The sequence below is a fragment of the Phaethon lepturus genome, unplaced genomic scaffold (assembly GCF_000687285.1).
Source record: "Phaethon lepturus isolate BGI_N335 unplaced genomic scaffold, ASM68728v1 Scaffold29327, whole genome shotgun sequence".
NCBI lineage: Eukaryota > Metazoa > Chordata > Aves > Phaethontiformes > Phaethontidae > Phaethon > Phaethon lepturus.
Window position 1 is genome coordinate 1 of NW_010551617.1, and position 15,171 is coordinate 15,171.

At 44.6% G+C, this 15,171-nt stretch overlaps 1 protein-coding gene across 1 annotated transcript; it reads left to right on the top strand.

The window, feature by feature from the left end:
* The first annotated feature begins 2,835 nt into the window (after positions 1–2,835).
* NCLN (nicalin) lies at positions 2,836–12,056 on the top strand. Its single transcript, XM_010290975.1, has 15 exons — positions 2,836–3,021; positions 3,226–3,370; positions 4,010–4,104; positions 4,337–4,417; positions 4,681–4,784; positions 5,220–5,308; positions 5,481–5,620; positions 6,064–6,242; positions 6,458–6,545; positions 6,640–6,678; positions 6,791–6,954; positions 7,592–7,645; positions 7,732–7,810; positions 9,803–9,902; positions 11,863–12,056. Exons 1-14 carry the CDS (start codon positions 2,902–2,904, stop codon positions 9,860–9,862), a joined length of 1,437 nt encoding a protein of 478 aa, XP_010289277.1. The 5' UTR covers positions 2,836–2,901; the 3' UTR covers positions 9,863–9,902; positions 11,863–12,056.
* The last annotated feature ends 3,115 nt before the right edge of the window (positions 12,057–15,171 follow it).

The window sequence follows — 15,171 nt, forward strand, 5'->3', positions numbered from 1 at the left end:
GCCCCCTTCAGGGCCGATGGGGCCCTGGTAGGAGCCCCAGGGTAGGCCGCGAAGCTGCAGGCGGTCCGGGGAGCGCGACCCCAGCCCAGGGCATGCTGCCGGAGAGCTCGGAGGGCTCTGGGAGGCTGCAGCCGGACCCGGGCCCAGACCCAGGGGAGGCCGTAGGTGGGCCCTGTCTGGCTGAGTTTTACTGCCCAGTCTCAGAAAGAGTGAGACGGTGTCAAGAGCTCCCACATGGTCACCTAGAGGTGTCCAAGGACCCTGCTGTATCCTTGCACGCTTCTGTCTGTGGGCCTCTGTTTCAAGTGGTCCAGCTGCAGCCCTCCTGCATGCTGGGGAAATTTGTTGTGAACTCAGTTATGTTCTCTTGCCTTGACTCCTCTATTGACAGGTTCATTCTTATTTGCTCTTCAGCCTCTTCTTCAGTCTCAATTAGCAGTGTCTGTTGCTCCAGTGTCTTCTCATTTAAGAGCCCTTTCTTTTACAGTTTTTCCTTTATGTTACAATTGACCTCCAGTTCCTCTGTTCTGTTGCTTCCAGGCTGCTGATTGTGCAACACCTTTCTTTGAGTCAGAAATACAACCTGTTCTGCAAATCATTGAGGTGGTGTAACCCGTAGCCTCTGCCCCCTGGTACTCACTAATCTAGTATCAAGTGTTGTTTCTGAGTCTTCCATAGACATTTTATTCCAGAACAGGGCATGTGTTCTGCTCTGAGTGACTCTTCCTGCTGTCTGTTTTGTGGCCAAAGTTTCAGACTTCTGCTAACAGTCTGGCATTACAGTCCCCATTTATTCAGTACTGTCCACGAGACTTGGTCTCTAGATCTTTCAGATCTTCATAAGGTCAAACATCATTACAAGTTATGAAATGCCAGCTATGCCTGCAGGCTTTGGAAACATTACAGATGCTACTGGTGGCTTCCGAATATCTGAAATTATTTCTGGATTCTTCCATCATAGTTCCTCAAAATGTGTCTACATCTTGAGAACATCTCATCTTGTTGTTGAGAACCTCACTAGATCCAAGGTAGGCTGTCTCATGGAGGTATTAAGCTATCTCTTTCCTCATGTGATGGTAAATCTTTGTTGGCAGGCTTAGTGGGGGCAGGAGGTATGTGTTTCAGCTGGCTTTGACTTTGTTTGCCTGAATGTTCTCTCTAGCCAAGTGCTCACAACATATTTTGGAATATTTTCTGAACTCTCGAAAAGCCACACATTGTTTTTTAAGATGCTTGCAATTAACTTTTTATGCTGCTTCATTTTCTGGAGCCTTTGAGCTCGGTGGATTGTGTATTTCCTTTGTTCCTTTCCAGCCTCTTTGGGTAGCTGATGTTGCTGTTCCACTTGTGTTCTGAGGCCAGATGCCTTTCAGGATAAAGCGATTTGTTGTTCCAGATTCTCCTACTCTTTTCCAAAAAGATCAACTAGAGATTGCTGCAGAGCCTTTTTTAGCAGGGGGGAGAAGAGTTCTTTGTCAACATCAGTCATAGAGCAATTGGAGAGCAAACTTGGACTTCCTCTAATACTCTTAGAATAGAGTTCTTTAGACTGTAAATGAATGATGATTAAAGAGTTCTCTGTAGAGAAACTGCAGAAAATCAACTTGTCTTGCTCTGCTCTCAGAAAATACTGTTGGGTCTGCTCTGCTTAAATGTCAGAGGGTTGTGCTGGGAGCAGAACTCTGGATCCATGCTTTGATAGGTTTACGCATCATTGTTTTGGGAATGGTTATCCTCATTATGGATTGTTTTTCTCTGATCAGGGCGTAGGGCTGCTGTTAATATCTGTTTGTTACACAGTGTAGGAGCTCTATGTGGAGAATTTAGATTGTGCATTAACTCTGTTTCTGGGTACATGTCCCTCACTGATACTATGCAGTGGAAGTACAGGTTTTTCTTATTTAGGTGATTTGACCTTTGATGAGACCAAACTAATGTTAGAGTGAAGTTAAGCCAGGTTTAAATCTAACCTTTAGCAACACTTCTGTCTGGCATAGGCTGAGATGCCTTCTGGAGCACCTTGCTCCTTCCCTGGCTGCTTGGGGACCCAGTGTGATGAAGCCTTCGATGTAGGTGCCAGAGTTATAGAAGAAGAAATTGGATTTGGAGCATTACAAATTCTAAAGTGGATTTGAACGTCTCTATACAAGATGTCCTTGTGGTCCTCTCTTGGAAAATGTTGAAGCTGCTGGCAAGCCTCCAGACTGCTATTCTCCCAAAGGATTGCATTTTCATGTGTGGGATTTGACATGCTGAAACTGAAAGGAGGAGAGAGTGAGCAGTTAGAAGCAGCCTGCTCATTTGTAATTTTCTCAGCCATGGACACATCCCAGTGGGTGAGCTAGAACGGCCCTTTGGGTGAACATGGGGTAGCCTTGTGTCCTTTAAAGTGGTTCTGCACAGCTTGCATCTTCTGCTTGCAGACATGATCCTACAGCTGGAGGATGCAGTAGGCTGCATAGCAAGAGTCCAGGCTTTCTCGACATGTATTGCTGTCTGCAGGTATTGGGTGCAGGCGAGCAAACAGGTAGCCTGTGGGGTTGTGGTGCGGAGAAAGACTGGAAGGTGAGTGAGGCTGCGTAGTGCTGGAGTAAGGGGAGCCTGCCAGGACATGGCTGCACAGATGTTGCTCTGATGGATGCAAGGGAAAAACACAGATCTCTCTTCCTTCTTGGATAAGGAGGAGGAGATGAACTTAGCTTTCTTCAGGTCCTCGCTGCTCTGAAGCTCATCAGACTGTCACCAAGACTGTGCTGAGAAGGAACTAGGCTCAAGCAAAGGGAATGTGATGAAACCACTTACAAAACCTCTTGCTGTTCTCTCCTCACAGGCACCAGGAGTGCAGTGCTTAACACAGAAGCCCGCACTGTAGAAGCGGATGTCTTGAGCCGCCGCTGTGTCATGATGCGGCTTGTGGATTTCTCGTATGAGCAGTACCAGAAGGCTCTCCGCCAGTCAGCTGGTGCTGTGGTGATCATCTTGCCACGATCTATCTCTTCTGTCCCACAGGATGTTGTAAGGGTAAAAAAAAAAAAAGGTTCCCCTTCTCTTCTGTTGGGAGATGTATTTGAGAGGGTTGGAGGCTTGGGTTGCTGTTGTAATGCACAATAAATCATATTCTAATTTTAAAACTTAGTTTTCTCTGTCTGCTTTGGTGGTTAATTTTTTTTCTGCCCTCTTGCATGTTTAGCAGATGCTAAGTTTGTGTCTCACTTACATCTTCAGCAATTCATGGAGATAGAGCCGGAAATGCTTGCTATGGAAACCATTGTGCCAGTCTACTTTGCAGTGGAAGACGAAGAGCTGCTGTCTATCTATGAACAAACACGGGCTGCTTCTGCATCACAGGGTTCTGCCTCGGCTGCAGAAGGTGAGTTCTGACAAGGGGTGGGAAAGGTTTAGAGGAAGACAGTCCCGATCGCATCTCTGGGAGCAGTCTGCTGTGTCATACGCACCATGAACCAGTGTTCTGTTGCCTTCGTGTTTATTTCGTCTTTGTTAAAGTGCTTTGAGATTTAATGGGAAAAAACCACAGTATAAGAGAGAGTACTACTTGATTGTATTTGGAAATACAGTTGCATGGAGTGAGTTCTCAGCTTCACACTGTTGCAAGTAAGATAGAAAGCAAAACTCAAGTTAAAAACAACATCGAAGACGTTAAGTGACTACAGTGTGTTGGTAGAAGCTGAAGCTTTTTGCCTGACCACAAGTCAGTTCAGTGCTTCTGTGTATTCCACTGTAAATAACTTTACTGTCTTACTGATCTGCTGCTCATGATAAACTTTAGGACTGCTGGAGAAAAGTTTTTGTTTTAGCCAGCTCAAAATATTAGGATTTCAGCACACAATGAAAATGCATGGTCACCAGGATTCTGTGTCAACGCAGAAACACAAGCAATAAGTGAGAGGCTTAAATGGTTAAAAGCTGGTTTCTCCAGAGCTGAATTAGCAAGGGAGAAAAAAAAAGGGATGAAACTTTCCCAGGTGTACTACTTTTGTTGTTGTTTTAGTTCTGCTGCACACAGCAACTGCCAATGGCTTCCAGATGGTGACCAGCGGGGCTCAAAGCAAAGCTATCAATGACTGGCTCATACCAAGCGTGGAGGTGAGTTGTATACTGATTCAGACTGGCAACATTGATGGGATGCCTTCTCTTATTTGGTCCTCATGAGACATTTGGACTGATAGGGGAAGTCAGGGGAGTCTCATCCAGGTAAGTATCTGAACTCCTGAGAACTGAGGCCATTGCCAACTCAGCAGGCATGTAGAAGTCAGGTTGTCTTTGTACAGGTGCACAAAGGGCAATACTGAGTGACACTCGTCTCTTTCCTCTGCAGGGAAGGCTTACGGGGCTGGGTGGAGAAGACCTGCCCACTGTTGTGATAGTTGCCCACTATGATTCTTTTGGAGTGGCTCCAGTGAGTATTCTTTCTTCCTGCAGCTCTCTATTCCTGCCTCTGTGTTCCTGTCTGTTTTTTCTCAGGTGGCCTCTGCCCCTATGTGTCCTGGTTTCAGCCTGGGATAGAGTTAATTTTCTTCCTAGTAGCTTTTTTTTTCTTGGCCTTAAAGATATGGGGCAGTTATAAGTGGAGCATGGTTGTGTGCTATCTTGAAGGCTGTTCTGGTACATGAGAGTAAATGTAGGGTTGTCACCTTGTCTCTGTCCCACTTCATTCTGCAGTGGCTGTCACATGGTGCTGACTCCAATGGCAGTGGTATTTCAGTGCTACTGGAACTAGCCAGGCTGTTTTCCCGGCTCTATACCTACAGACGTACCCATGCTGGGTAAGACACTACCATATTCTTGGTTGAATGTGTGTAGCTGAGATCAGATAAGAAGGGCTTTTGCTCCGGTCCTGTAGAGTTTTACAAGCAGTCTTTTACTTCCTTTTCTCTGTTTTGCTTCCCTCTGAGTATACAGCTGCTGTTAATGGCCATGCTCCTTCCTTTGGTTTCTTTTCTGTAGCTCTGCTCAAGCTTGGGCACAAGTGAAGGGAATGATGTGGGAAGCAGATTTCCATCCTCAAGCATGGGGAACTCCCAGTGTCCTGCTGTTACCTTAGTATGTGGCATGTAGGAAGTGTTTGTTAATGGACAGCTTGCCTTGAATGTCAGGTGCTAGCTGTTGTGATTTCACCACACCTCCAAGGCTGCGTAAAGGTGTTCGGTAGCCATGCAGTACAGCGTGCTAACACTTTTCTGTCGTCCTTTGATGGGCAGGTATAACTTGCTATTCTTTGCATCTGGAGGTGGCAAGTTTAATTATCAAGGAACCAAGCGGTGGCTGGAAGACAATTTGGACCACACTGGTGAGTTAGGGGCTGGCATTCCAGCATGTTCTGTGGCAAGGCCTTTTAGTACAATTATGTTGTCGAGTATGTCAGCCCTCCTGTGAGAACCTCCTTGTGTGGGCCTTGCTTTTTTGGAATGGAAATCCCAGCATGAAACATAGTAATAAAGGTTTGAATTTTTCTGTTCCAGATTCCAGCCTGCTGCAGGACAACGTAGCATTTGTTCTCTGCCTTGATACTCTAGGACGAGGCAACAGCCTTCATCTCCATGTCTCAAAGCCTCCCAAGGAGGGAACCTTGCAACATGCGTTTCTGAGAGAACTGGAGATGGTAATGAAAAACCATTTTAGGTAGATGGGAACTTATGACTTACTGTGGGGAGCTGCAGCTCTCCAAGAGAGGAATGCAGGGAGTAAGATGTGAAGAAAGGGTGTGCCATTGAAATACTTCATGTATTGTTTATGGTCACTTGAATTTAAGTGCAGACAAATCCTCATGCCACAGTCCCAAATGAAGCAGGCTAGATCTGCTGCATTTTCTACTGCACTTACGTGTGGCTTGTTGCTAGCAAAAGCTACCCAGTTGATTTCTGTAGTCACATTAAAACAGCTTTTTTGACACTAAAATAGCTTTTTAATGGCAATAACTGCACCTTACAGGTGGAAGTGTATTTATCTTCTGGAACACAGGAAAACTGGGTCTAGGTGGACGGGCAGCGCAAGATGGGGCTATGCAGTGACATGACACCCTGGATAGCTTGTCCTTTCCCTCAGGTTGTTGCCAGCCAGTTCCCAGAGGTGAAGTTTTCCATGGTACACAAGAAGATAAACTTGGCTGAGGACATGCTGGCGTGGGAGCATGAGCGTTTTGCAATCCGACGCTTGCCAGCATTCACCATCTCCCATCTGGAGAGCCACCGAGACAGCCTGCGCAACAGCATCATGGATAGGAGGTTAGAGGCCTTAGGGATGGCTGCTGTTGAATTCCAGTCTGTAAATACAAATTGGCCTCGTGACTGCTTGCGCTCTTCTGATGATCAGAGGATAGGTGAAAAAACACTAGGAGTTGGGCTCTGGATTCAGTCTTATGCCTGATGCAGTGAAAAAGGGTGGTTGCTATAGGAAGCTGATCCTGTTGACAAGTCCATAATCCCCTCTTTTGCTTTAGGGCACGAATAGACACTAAGGCACTAACCAGGAATACTAGGATCATTGCTGAGGCTTTGACAAGGGTCATCTACAACCTAACAGACAAGGTAAGGGTTGCCTGTCATGTAGTGCTAGCCAGACTTGTCCTGCCCAGCCAAGGTTGCTCTCACCAACAGCCTGGGTTTTTTTTTCCCTTGCAAGGGGGCACCTGCAGATCTACAGATCTTCACGGATCAGATGGTGAGCACAAGTGCATTTTTGTAATCTGTGGGAGAAAGGAGGCAAGTCTGGGAGAGGGGTCTGGTCTCAGCATATGTGTGGTTGACTCCCTCTTGGTGGTATTTTTCTGCAGCAGATCCAGCAGGAGCAAATAGAATCAGTAATGGACTGGCTGAGCAGTCAGCCCAGGGCTGCCCAGCTGATTCATAAAGACAGCACCTTCCTCAACACCTTAGAATATTATATGGGTCGCTACCTGAAGGATGTCAAACAGCATCATGTAAAGGCAGACAAAAGGTAAGAAAAGAGATGACAGAGCCAGACAGGGCATGCAAACTGGCTTACCCTTCCAATTAATTTTGTCTCTGGGCTGCAGCTTTTCTGACTTCTTGGCATGTAGCTGGAAGTGATTGCTCTTTTCTGCTTTCCTGCCAGTTGTGGTTCATGCTCTCTCTTCTCCCAGATAAAGCTCTTCACCATTCCTCACAGCACAGTAAGAAGTCCCAGCAGCTCCCTCTGTCTGAAGAGCTTGTTTTTTCACTGTTTTGGTTCCACCCTTCCCACTCTTGGTGCTGCTTCTGTCTGAATGCAGGAAAAGACTACGGTCTCCTAAAAAGATTTCTTTAATTGCAAAAAGGCAGCTTCCATCCTGTCTAACCTGCTTGGGTTGAAGCAGTTTCATGAATCCAGTGAGGCATCTTCCATGTGCCTCTTCTGAGCCAGCTGAACAGCATGTGTTCTGAATTGTATTATTAGGCTTTTGATTTTAGGAAAAGAAACACTTGACAACTCAGGTCGGTTCAAAACTGGTATGCAAGGTGGTCATGCTTGCCTGTCTCTGGTTGGATGAACTCCTTGGGAACAGAGGTCTGGGCTATCCTTACTGCAATGTCAAGAAGTGTCATACAACCTGAAGAATTTCTTCTTTTCACAGGGACCCCGAGTTTGTTTTCTATGACCAGCTGAAACAGGTGATGAATGCATACAGGTACGGAATTCCCTTGGGTATGTTGGGCTATTGTGTCTCTCTGTGGCAGTACCTGCTGTAGCAATTTCATGTGTTCTCTATTGCAGGGTCAAGCCAGCGATCTTTGACCTGCTTCTGGCTGTCTGTATTGCAGCCTACCTTGGTGTTGCCTATGTTGCAGTGCAGGTAAGAGAAGCAGAAGGTGGATGTATTATTTTCCTCAGTAAATCACGTTAGCTACAGTAACTGATGCTCACAGAGTCCCAGCACCGAAGCTGGAACAATAATGCCATGCCACTCTAAAAGTAGTAATCTTTTTGATATGTATGTTTTTGAGTATATCAGTTGGCTGTGCTGAAGGCAATCTCTTGCCATTCTAGTGCAAAACTATTTTACAGAGCTCCTTCTCTTGGTCAAGGACATGCATAACTCACTTGTTAAGCTATTTTGGCTATGTGACAGCTTCAGACTGAAACTTCTCAAGGTAGCTAATATCTGCTGTAATGTTAAAGGTTTGCAGCTTGTAGTAAGGTAGGAGTGTTAGGAGATCCTTTGAGTATCTGAACTTGGGATGCAGTTTAGAAATGCATCTTCAGGGTTTTGGGTTGGTTTTGGTTTTTTGGGGTTTTTTTGTGTGTGTTTCGTGTGGTGGGGTTTTTTTTGTGTGGTCGTCGTCCCCCCCCGCAAATGAAACCATAAATACATCCTGTGTCCATACTCCTGGAAATGTGATACTTCACGCCTTGGCCAGCCAGTTTAAATTTCCTGGTTTTGTTTAAGTGTTAAGAGAGTCACTGTGAGCTAGGCTTCTGTCCTTGGTTTCAGCTGGGATGGAGTTGTTTTTTCTTCCTGATAGCCGGTACAGTGCTGTGCTTTGGAGTTGGTATGAGAATAATGTTGATAACACACTGAAGTTTTAGATGTGGTTAAGTAGTTGTAGTGCTTATGCTCAGTCAAGGGCTTTTCAGATTCTCATGCTCTGCCAGTGAGGAGGCGCACAAGAAACTGGGAGGTGGCACAGCTGGAACAGTTCACCCAGACTGGCCACACGCCCAGTACATAAACTGGAGTTAGCTGTAGGGTGGGAATCGCTGCTTGGAGACAGGCTATCGATCACTGGGTGGTGATCAATTGCTGCATAGGGCATCACTTGTTCTTGTACATTCCTTTGTCAGTATTATTATTATCATTATTATTATTGCTGTAATTGTTGTTTCCTCTTCTCTTGCTGTCCTATTAAACTGTTTTCAGCTCAACCCACGAGTTTTTCCTGATTCTCTCCCCCATCCCACTGCGGGGGATGGTGGAGGGAGTGAGAAAGTGGCTGTGTGGTACTTAATTGCTGGCTGGGGCTAAACCACGACAGCTTCTGATCCTGGCTGGGTTGTCTGAAGAACATGAATGAAAGCGAAGTGCTTTAGGTCAATCTAAATTTTGATCTCTTGGTGTTATGTGTGTTTATTATTTGTCTGGGGAAACAACAAGCATTTAAACATCCAATGTAACAGCATAAACAGGAGGGGAAACATACACTTTGATTTCTGTCAGCTATCTTCATTATGTTTGTTATTACTTGAAGCCTGGATATTGTTATATCTGTCAAATATCTGAAGTAGCTGTTATCAAATCAAAATGCAATTAATCAAAGCAGAATCAAAAGAGGAGTTAAGTGAATTTCTAAGTCGCTGGTGAAATGGTGAAAGAGAAGATCCAGTTAAAGGATTATGAACTACTGTGAATCTCTGTGTTTGCCTGGTTCATTCTGACATTCCTGAAACTGCTAGCAGCAGTGTTTTTGTAGTGACCAGTATCATGCATGTGTTGAAATCTGAATCTTTCTCCTCCAGTTCAGAAGGAACAGAATTGCATCAAAAAATCTAAAATCTTTAAGGGTTTGCATCTTTACAATGGGGGTGATACAGGCCTGCACAAACACTTCTGTAAGCTGGCGCTTTTTGTACAACTTTAAGTAACTGGCTTCATTGTAATCATTCCTCGTAATTCACCAAGTCCTGCTTTGTCTTCAGGATGAGAGTGCTAGTAGATGATCCAAACAAAGTATTGCATTTGCACATTAGTATTCTTTTAAGCCTTCTAGATTTTCTTTCAGTGTAGAACACAGTTATTTTATTAGAATTTATAAGGACTCATGGTTACTTATTTTCCTTCTGTTTCCAGCACTTTGGTCTCCTTTACAAGATGATACAGAGATTATCCCTTAAAACCAAGCAGCAGTGAAGCAACAAGTCATCACCTGTACAGCAGCACTGAGCCATCGGTGAGCCCATCGGGAACCTTCTGCCTTCCATTGAACTCTGCTGTTTCTCTTCTTCTGCCTCCTCTTTGCTACTCTACTGGGGGAGGAAGACAGAAAGAAAATTTCAACTCTTGTGCATCTTTCAAGTGCTTTTTTTCACCTTCTTTCCCTGACTTGCACCATGTATGTTTTCCTTTGCTTTTTGGCGAGGGAGAGGCTCAGAGATTTCAGTAGTTTCTGCAAGTTGTTTAAACACTGAACGGCTGATTCTGAGCAGCTTCTATGAGTGTAAAACCAAGTGCAGCACCTTCATCGACACATGTGCCATACAGCCAATTTGGAAGCTGAAACTACAGAGTAGAGCGACGTGTTATCTCTGCCCATCAAACAAGGACTTGGAGCAGGCAAATTAACATACTATTAGCATGTTTTCTTATGGCACCTCTTCCTTAAGTTCACTACCTAGCTTTAGGAAGGTGTGTTGAGCAAGCTGTGTCTACAGCAAGCATCTTCTTACGTTTTGTTTAGACTGTGCAATAATTTATTCCCCTTTAGGAGGTGCAGTGTAAACGATCTTGACTGTTACTGACAGAATGAGGAAAGATTGTTAAAACGTGTTCCTTGCATTAGGGTTCTTACCAGGACGGGTTCTCTTCTGTCTCTATTGGAGGATGCATTTTGCTGTGTACTTGATTCCTCTTGAAGTTTATTGTCCTCGGACAGTTTGCAGCTGCCACCACTCTGTGCTAAACTCTTGCTTGGTTTTAAGGGGTGTTCTACAGTCCCAGCTGTTGCAGGATCATGTTCTGTGCTGTTCCATGTACTTAAATGAGCTGGTTATATTAATAGTAAGAGCAGCCCAGCTCCTGCTGTGCTCTGGTCTGTAATCCCTTCAGTCTGCGTTCCTCAGTTTTCAACTCCAGATGGGTTCTGGATTTTGGCATGTTTTCCCATGTTCACCTGCATCTCAGGGTCTCATTTGACATTTTTCAGCTCTGTCATTTCTGGAAACACTGTTCCTGGCCTGCACATGTGAGCAAGTCCCCAAAGTACTTGTTGCTGTCCTTTCATGCGCTGCCCCCAGTATGTATGAAGGGAGGTCACTTAGCCATTAAAAAAACAAAACAAAAAATTAAGTTTTATGAATGTCATTTTAAACATGGCTGTTTCTAGAACTGTACCTAAGAGAGTGTATCTTGGAACACATGCTGTCTGTTACTTTTATTCTTAAGCGAGTGTTATTTTTAGTTTGCTGATGCTTCTGGATGGAGAGAGCTATGTAGTTGCCCAAAATAGTTGCCAGTACTATGCAAAGATCAGGAGGGCCAGGTAACCAGTTGCTCAAGCATTATCATCATCTTAAGTTTAACTGTTTCCTGAATTCCACCATCCAAGGTAAGCAGGGTACTTCTCACCACTTTCTGGTGAGAACTGAAGGCCCGTTCTGGGCAATGTTGCACTTTGTTTCCCCCCCCCCAAGTTCTTCTGGAAAACATGTCAAGATACTACAAGTTCTAGGCTACTTGTAGTTCTAGAAGATGTCCTGACTGAATACCACCGTCCTTCCACTCAGTAATGAGTCCTTTCTGTAGTTTGTTCTATGCACATGAGGTCTCTTCACAGGCCATGGTGACCACCTTTTTTATTTTAAATTACTACTTCTATTTAAAATAGCATCTTCTACGGAGGCTGAAAAGCTCCTGTGGGTTTGAATGAAGGTGTAACCTTTTTTTGTATGCAAGGAAAATTCAAGCTGTGCATCCTTGTCTGCACCACAGCTGCTCTGTGCTCACTTGTTGGAAAAGGAGTTGTTGTGGCCAGTCACAGTCCTTGTCCTTTGGATAGGGACCAAAGCACTGATTTCCATCTGCCTTTGTTTCACTGTAGTCTCCTCCTTGGAGTACACTTACCTCATGATGTGTGCTTTCTGCTATGTTAAATGAGTAGCAACTTGTTCTTTAAAGGGTCTTTCCTTTTCCAGGAGAGCATGCTGACGTCAGTGGCTCACTGTAATATCAGCAGGTGGCATGGTACCAAGCACTCCTGAAATACCAGCCCTACAGGGAAACTTGCCTTTTTCTGATCTTTTGAGTGCTTATTTGAAATACATCTTTCTGCATGCATGAAGTGTTTGTGACACTCCTCTGCCAAATTAATTTATAATGACTTCAGAAATTGCTGGAGGAGCTGGAAGATGAGCCTTGATTGTTTTCCACTGACTTTTATGCTCTGTCCTTAGAAACTACATGTGTTGTGCTATGGGAAGGTGCATGCTGTGGGAAGGACTGTGTTGGTTCAGAACATGCACAGTATAGTGGCTATCTGAAGAACTTCTTTGTAGGTTCTGAATATCTGGAAGTAGTTTCAGAGGCCTCCAGCTGCATTGTACATTTCTACTATGTTACACTTGGGGGTATTCCCTCCAGTCCAGCAGATTACTTAACCAGGCTTAATGAAACTCTGTTACACTGAGAAAAATAGAAAAAAAAAACCCCAAAATTATTAGCAATCCTGATGCACCTTGATTTGATGCACATAAAACTTGCAAGTAGCGGGCAAGAGAGAACAGAACAGGCCCTGAGCATTCTTCCTTGCAGTGGAGACTGTCAACCTTTGGTCTTCCAGATCAGAAGCTCAAACTTAAGAGTCAGAAACTTCCACCGAGGCAACCCGATGTGGTTGCAGCTATGTGTCTGTCAAGGTTGTAGCATTAAAGCAAACACTTTAACTCCTTGCGGTCTCACCAATAAACTGCTAACACTCCTGATGCAGTGCCAGAGGCCAGTGGCAGCTATCTAAAAGAAAGATGGATAGAGGTAAATGAGGAGAGTTCATAAACCTGAAGGGCAGTTGGGATAGTACATCGCTCTCCCACGCAAGGGTAATTTGTCCTATAAGCTGATCAGATGCATTTTGTGTATCTCTAGCTGGCTGCCATAGAAAGTAGTTCTTACTACAGATAAGGGTTTATGCTTTTGTTCAAAGTGCATGTGCACTTGAACATTATATACTCAAATCTGAAATAGTCAAATTCCAACTTTCTCATAGCTGGAACAGAGTGCCCATCCTGGGAGTGAACTTAGCTCCCACATTGCTGTTTCCCTTGGGAAGCTGACAGAGAAGCTTGTAAATAGGCCCTGCTATTCTGCTAGGCTTTGAAAAAACAAGAAAAATGGTGCTGATCCATACTGCAGCATACCTGGTCAATTCTGTCACCAACACGACATGCAAAGGCAGAAATCCAACAGCTGTTCTGGTAAAAGAAAAGTTCTCCAATTTTTTCTCCAGTGTTTCTCTCAAAACATTGCAGAATTGCTCTGTGTAGCTGATTCTTGTTGCCCCTGTTTTTACCTATCATTTTTTTCAGGAGTTTTCCTGGCCTGGAAGGGAGAAGCATGGAAAGCATATGTCCACACATACACAAATGGATAGCAGTTGATGCTTCTAGCCATAAAACAAATTTCTTTGCTGTCTGTCTGAATTTACCTGTTGTCCTGGTGCTGTCAAAGTCTGCAGCTCACAGAAATCTGGTTTTCCAATGGATTTAAGCACTGAAGCTCTTGATTTCTTCTGTCCACTCCCACCCATGCAGGCACTAATGGGGATTGTATGTGAGTAGTTTGGACTATTGCAGTTGATGTCCCAAATAAGAGGTTCATTGTTAGGAAATTAGTACTGTGCAATATGCACTCCATCCTCGGTGCTTAAGAGGACAGACCCTGAAGCCGAAATGGAACTAGGTACCCCACTATCTGTGGCTGGGGGAGTCACCACAATCTATTTACATGGTTAAAACCCGAGATACCCCAGAATTGTTGTGGGGCTTGGTTTTGGGGTGGTTTGTTTTAAATCATGTGCTCTCATGTTCATAACACAAGCCAAAATACGGAGCTTCTCCTGCGCCTTGTGGCCAAGCTGGGTTTTACATTTAAGAGCCATTCAGTCTTGACTTACTGATCTGAAATGATGGGAGTGCTACTATATGTCTCAGTAAATTTGGCCTCTGGGTACTCAAGTGTGGGCTCCTGCTTGCTCACTTTGATCTGTTTAGTTTCCATTTGTAGTTACTGGATAGCAACTTCAAGGTTATAATCTGGAATATTTGCAGCTCAGGAAAAAGAGTTGATTTATCTAGCAATGTTAACTCAATTATTTATCTCTTGTGTGTCCTAAAGAACAAATGTATATTGAGGTGAATATTTAAAAGCTAATAGAAAATTCAGTGCAGTTGGTTTACCTATTTTTTCTGACTATAAATGTAATAATATTTAAGTATTTTAACATTTTTAATTTCCTTATTTGTTTGTCCCTTTTTCCGTTGGAAAAATAAACTGAGTGAGTAGGTTTGATGAAGGGATTTCTTGGAGAACTATTTGCTGCTGGAAGCTCAAAAAAATGGAGTCTCCTTGCATTATTTGAAGGAATAGACCCCCTGCAAAATGGGAGAAAATGCATGTGTTTAAGGGCTTACATCATCCCTTCTGTGCAGTCAAAAGTAAAATAGTATGATAGAAAACATTTATAGACCCTGAGCAAGATTCCAGCACCTTGAGGTGAGCAAATTCCCATTTATTTGAAGGGTTCGTGCTGATTTGAAGCAATTAAAGTTTCTCTGCAAGCAGCTTTAATATTGTGAAAAACTGGCTACCTGAGAAGGGGACACAGTGTATGCTAGTGGTAGATTGTTGTGCCTCTGTCATTACCAAATGACTCTTTGAATACTTATAAACTATTTATTCAAATTACAAACACTTCCAGAGGTCTGTTCCCTGAGCATGAGTCAGTCCAAGGCTGACAAACCACAGCAGCAGTAGTTGTAGAGTGGGAAACTGACCTAAACACACCAGAAGGGGAAAGACAGAGGTTGTACTTTCATTCTGCCGCCTCATAATGGTTGAGTAGCTAAGGGGTTCAGCGTGGTAAGGCCTTTCTTTCAAGCACCTGCTGCCCCGCCTTCACCCATGTGTTGTAAGGACGTACAAAGTCAGGCGTAAAGCCCAGCCGGGATGTTTATCCCCTCCTGGGGGGTGTCTGAAGGAGGCCAGGCCTTTTGCTGCTGGAGCCCTGAAGCCACTGGGTGAATCTGTCAAATCCCGTCAGTGCCTTTCTCTGCTGTGTCCCCGGTGTTCCCTGGCAGTGATATGGGACAGGACGGGGGAGCGCAGCCCGCTGCTGGGCTGGTTCTGAGGCGACTGGAAGCAGCTTGCGGTGCCCGCCGGCAGCAGGGCCACACGCGTGCCGGGCCGGCGCCTGCTTGCTGTGTCTCAGCCCGGCGGCGGTTGCCTGCCCT

Bases quoted from the DNA above. Each gene is read 5' to 3' on its own strand.
- NCLN (XM_010290975.1), top strand. From the start codon at position 2,902: ATGATGCGGCTTGTGGATTTCTCGTATGAGCAGTACCAGAAGGCTCTC. The intron at 4,785-5,219 runs GTAAGACACTAC...TTTGATGGGCAG, and splicing joins TACAGACGTACCCATGCTGG to GTATAACTTGCTATTCTTTG. The intron at 5,621-6,063 runs GTAATGAAAAAC...CCTTTCCCTCAG, and splicing joins TTCTGAGAGAACTGGAGATG to GTTGTTGCCAGCCAGTTCCC.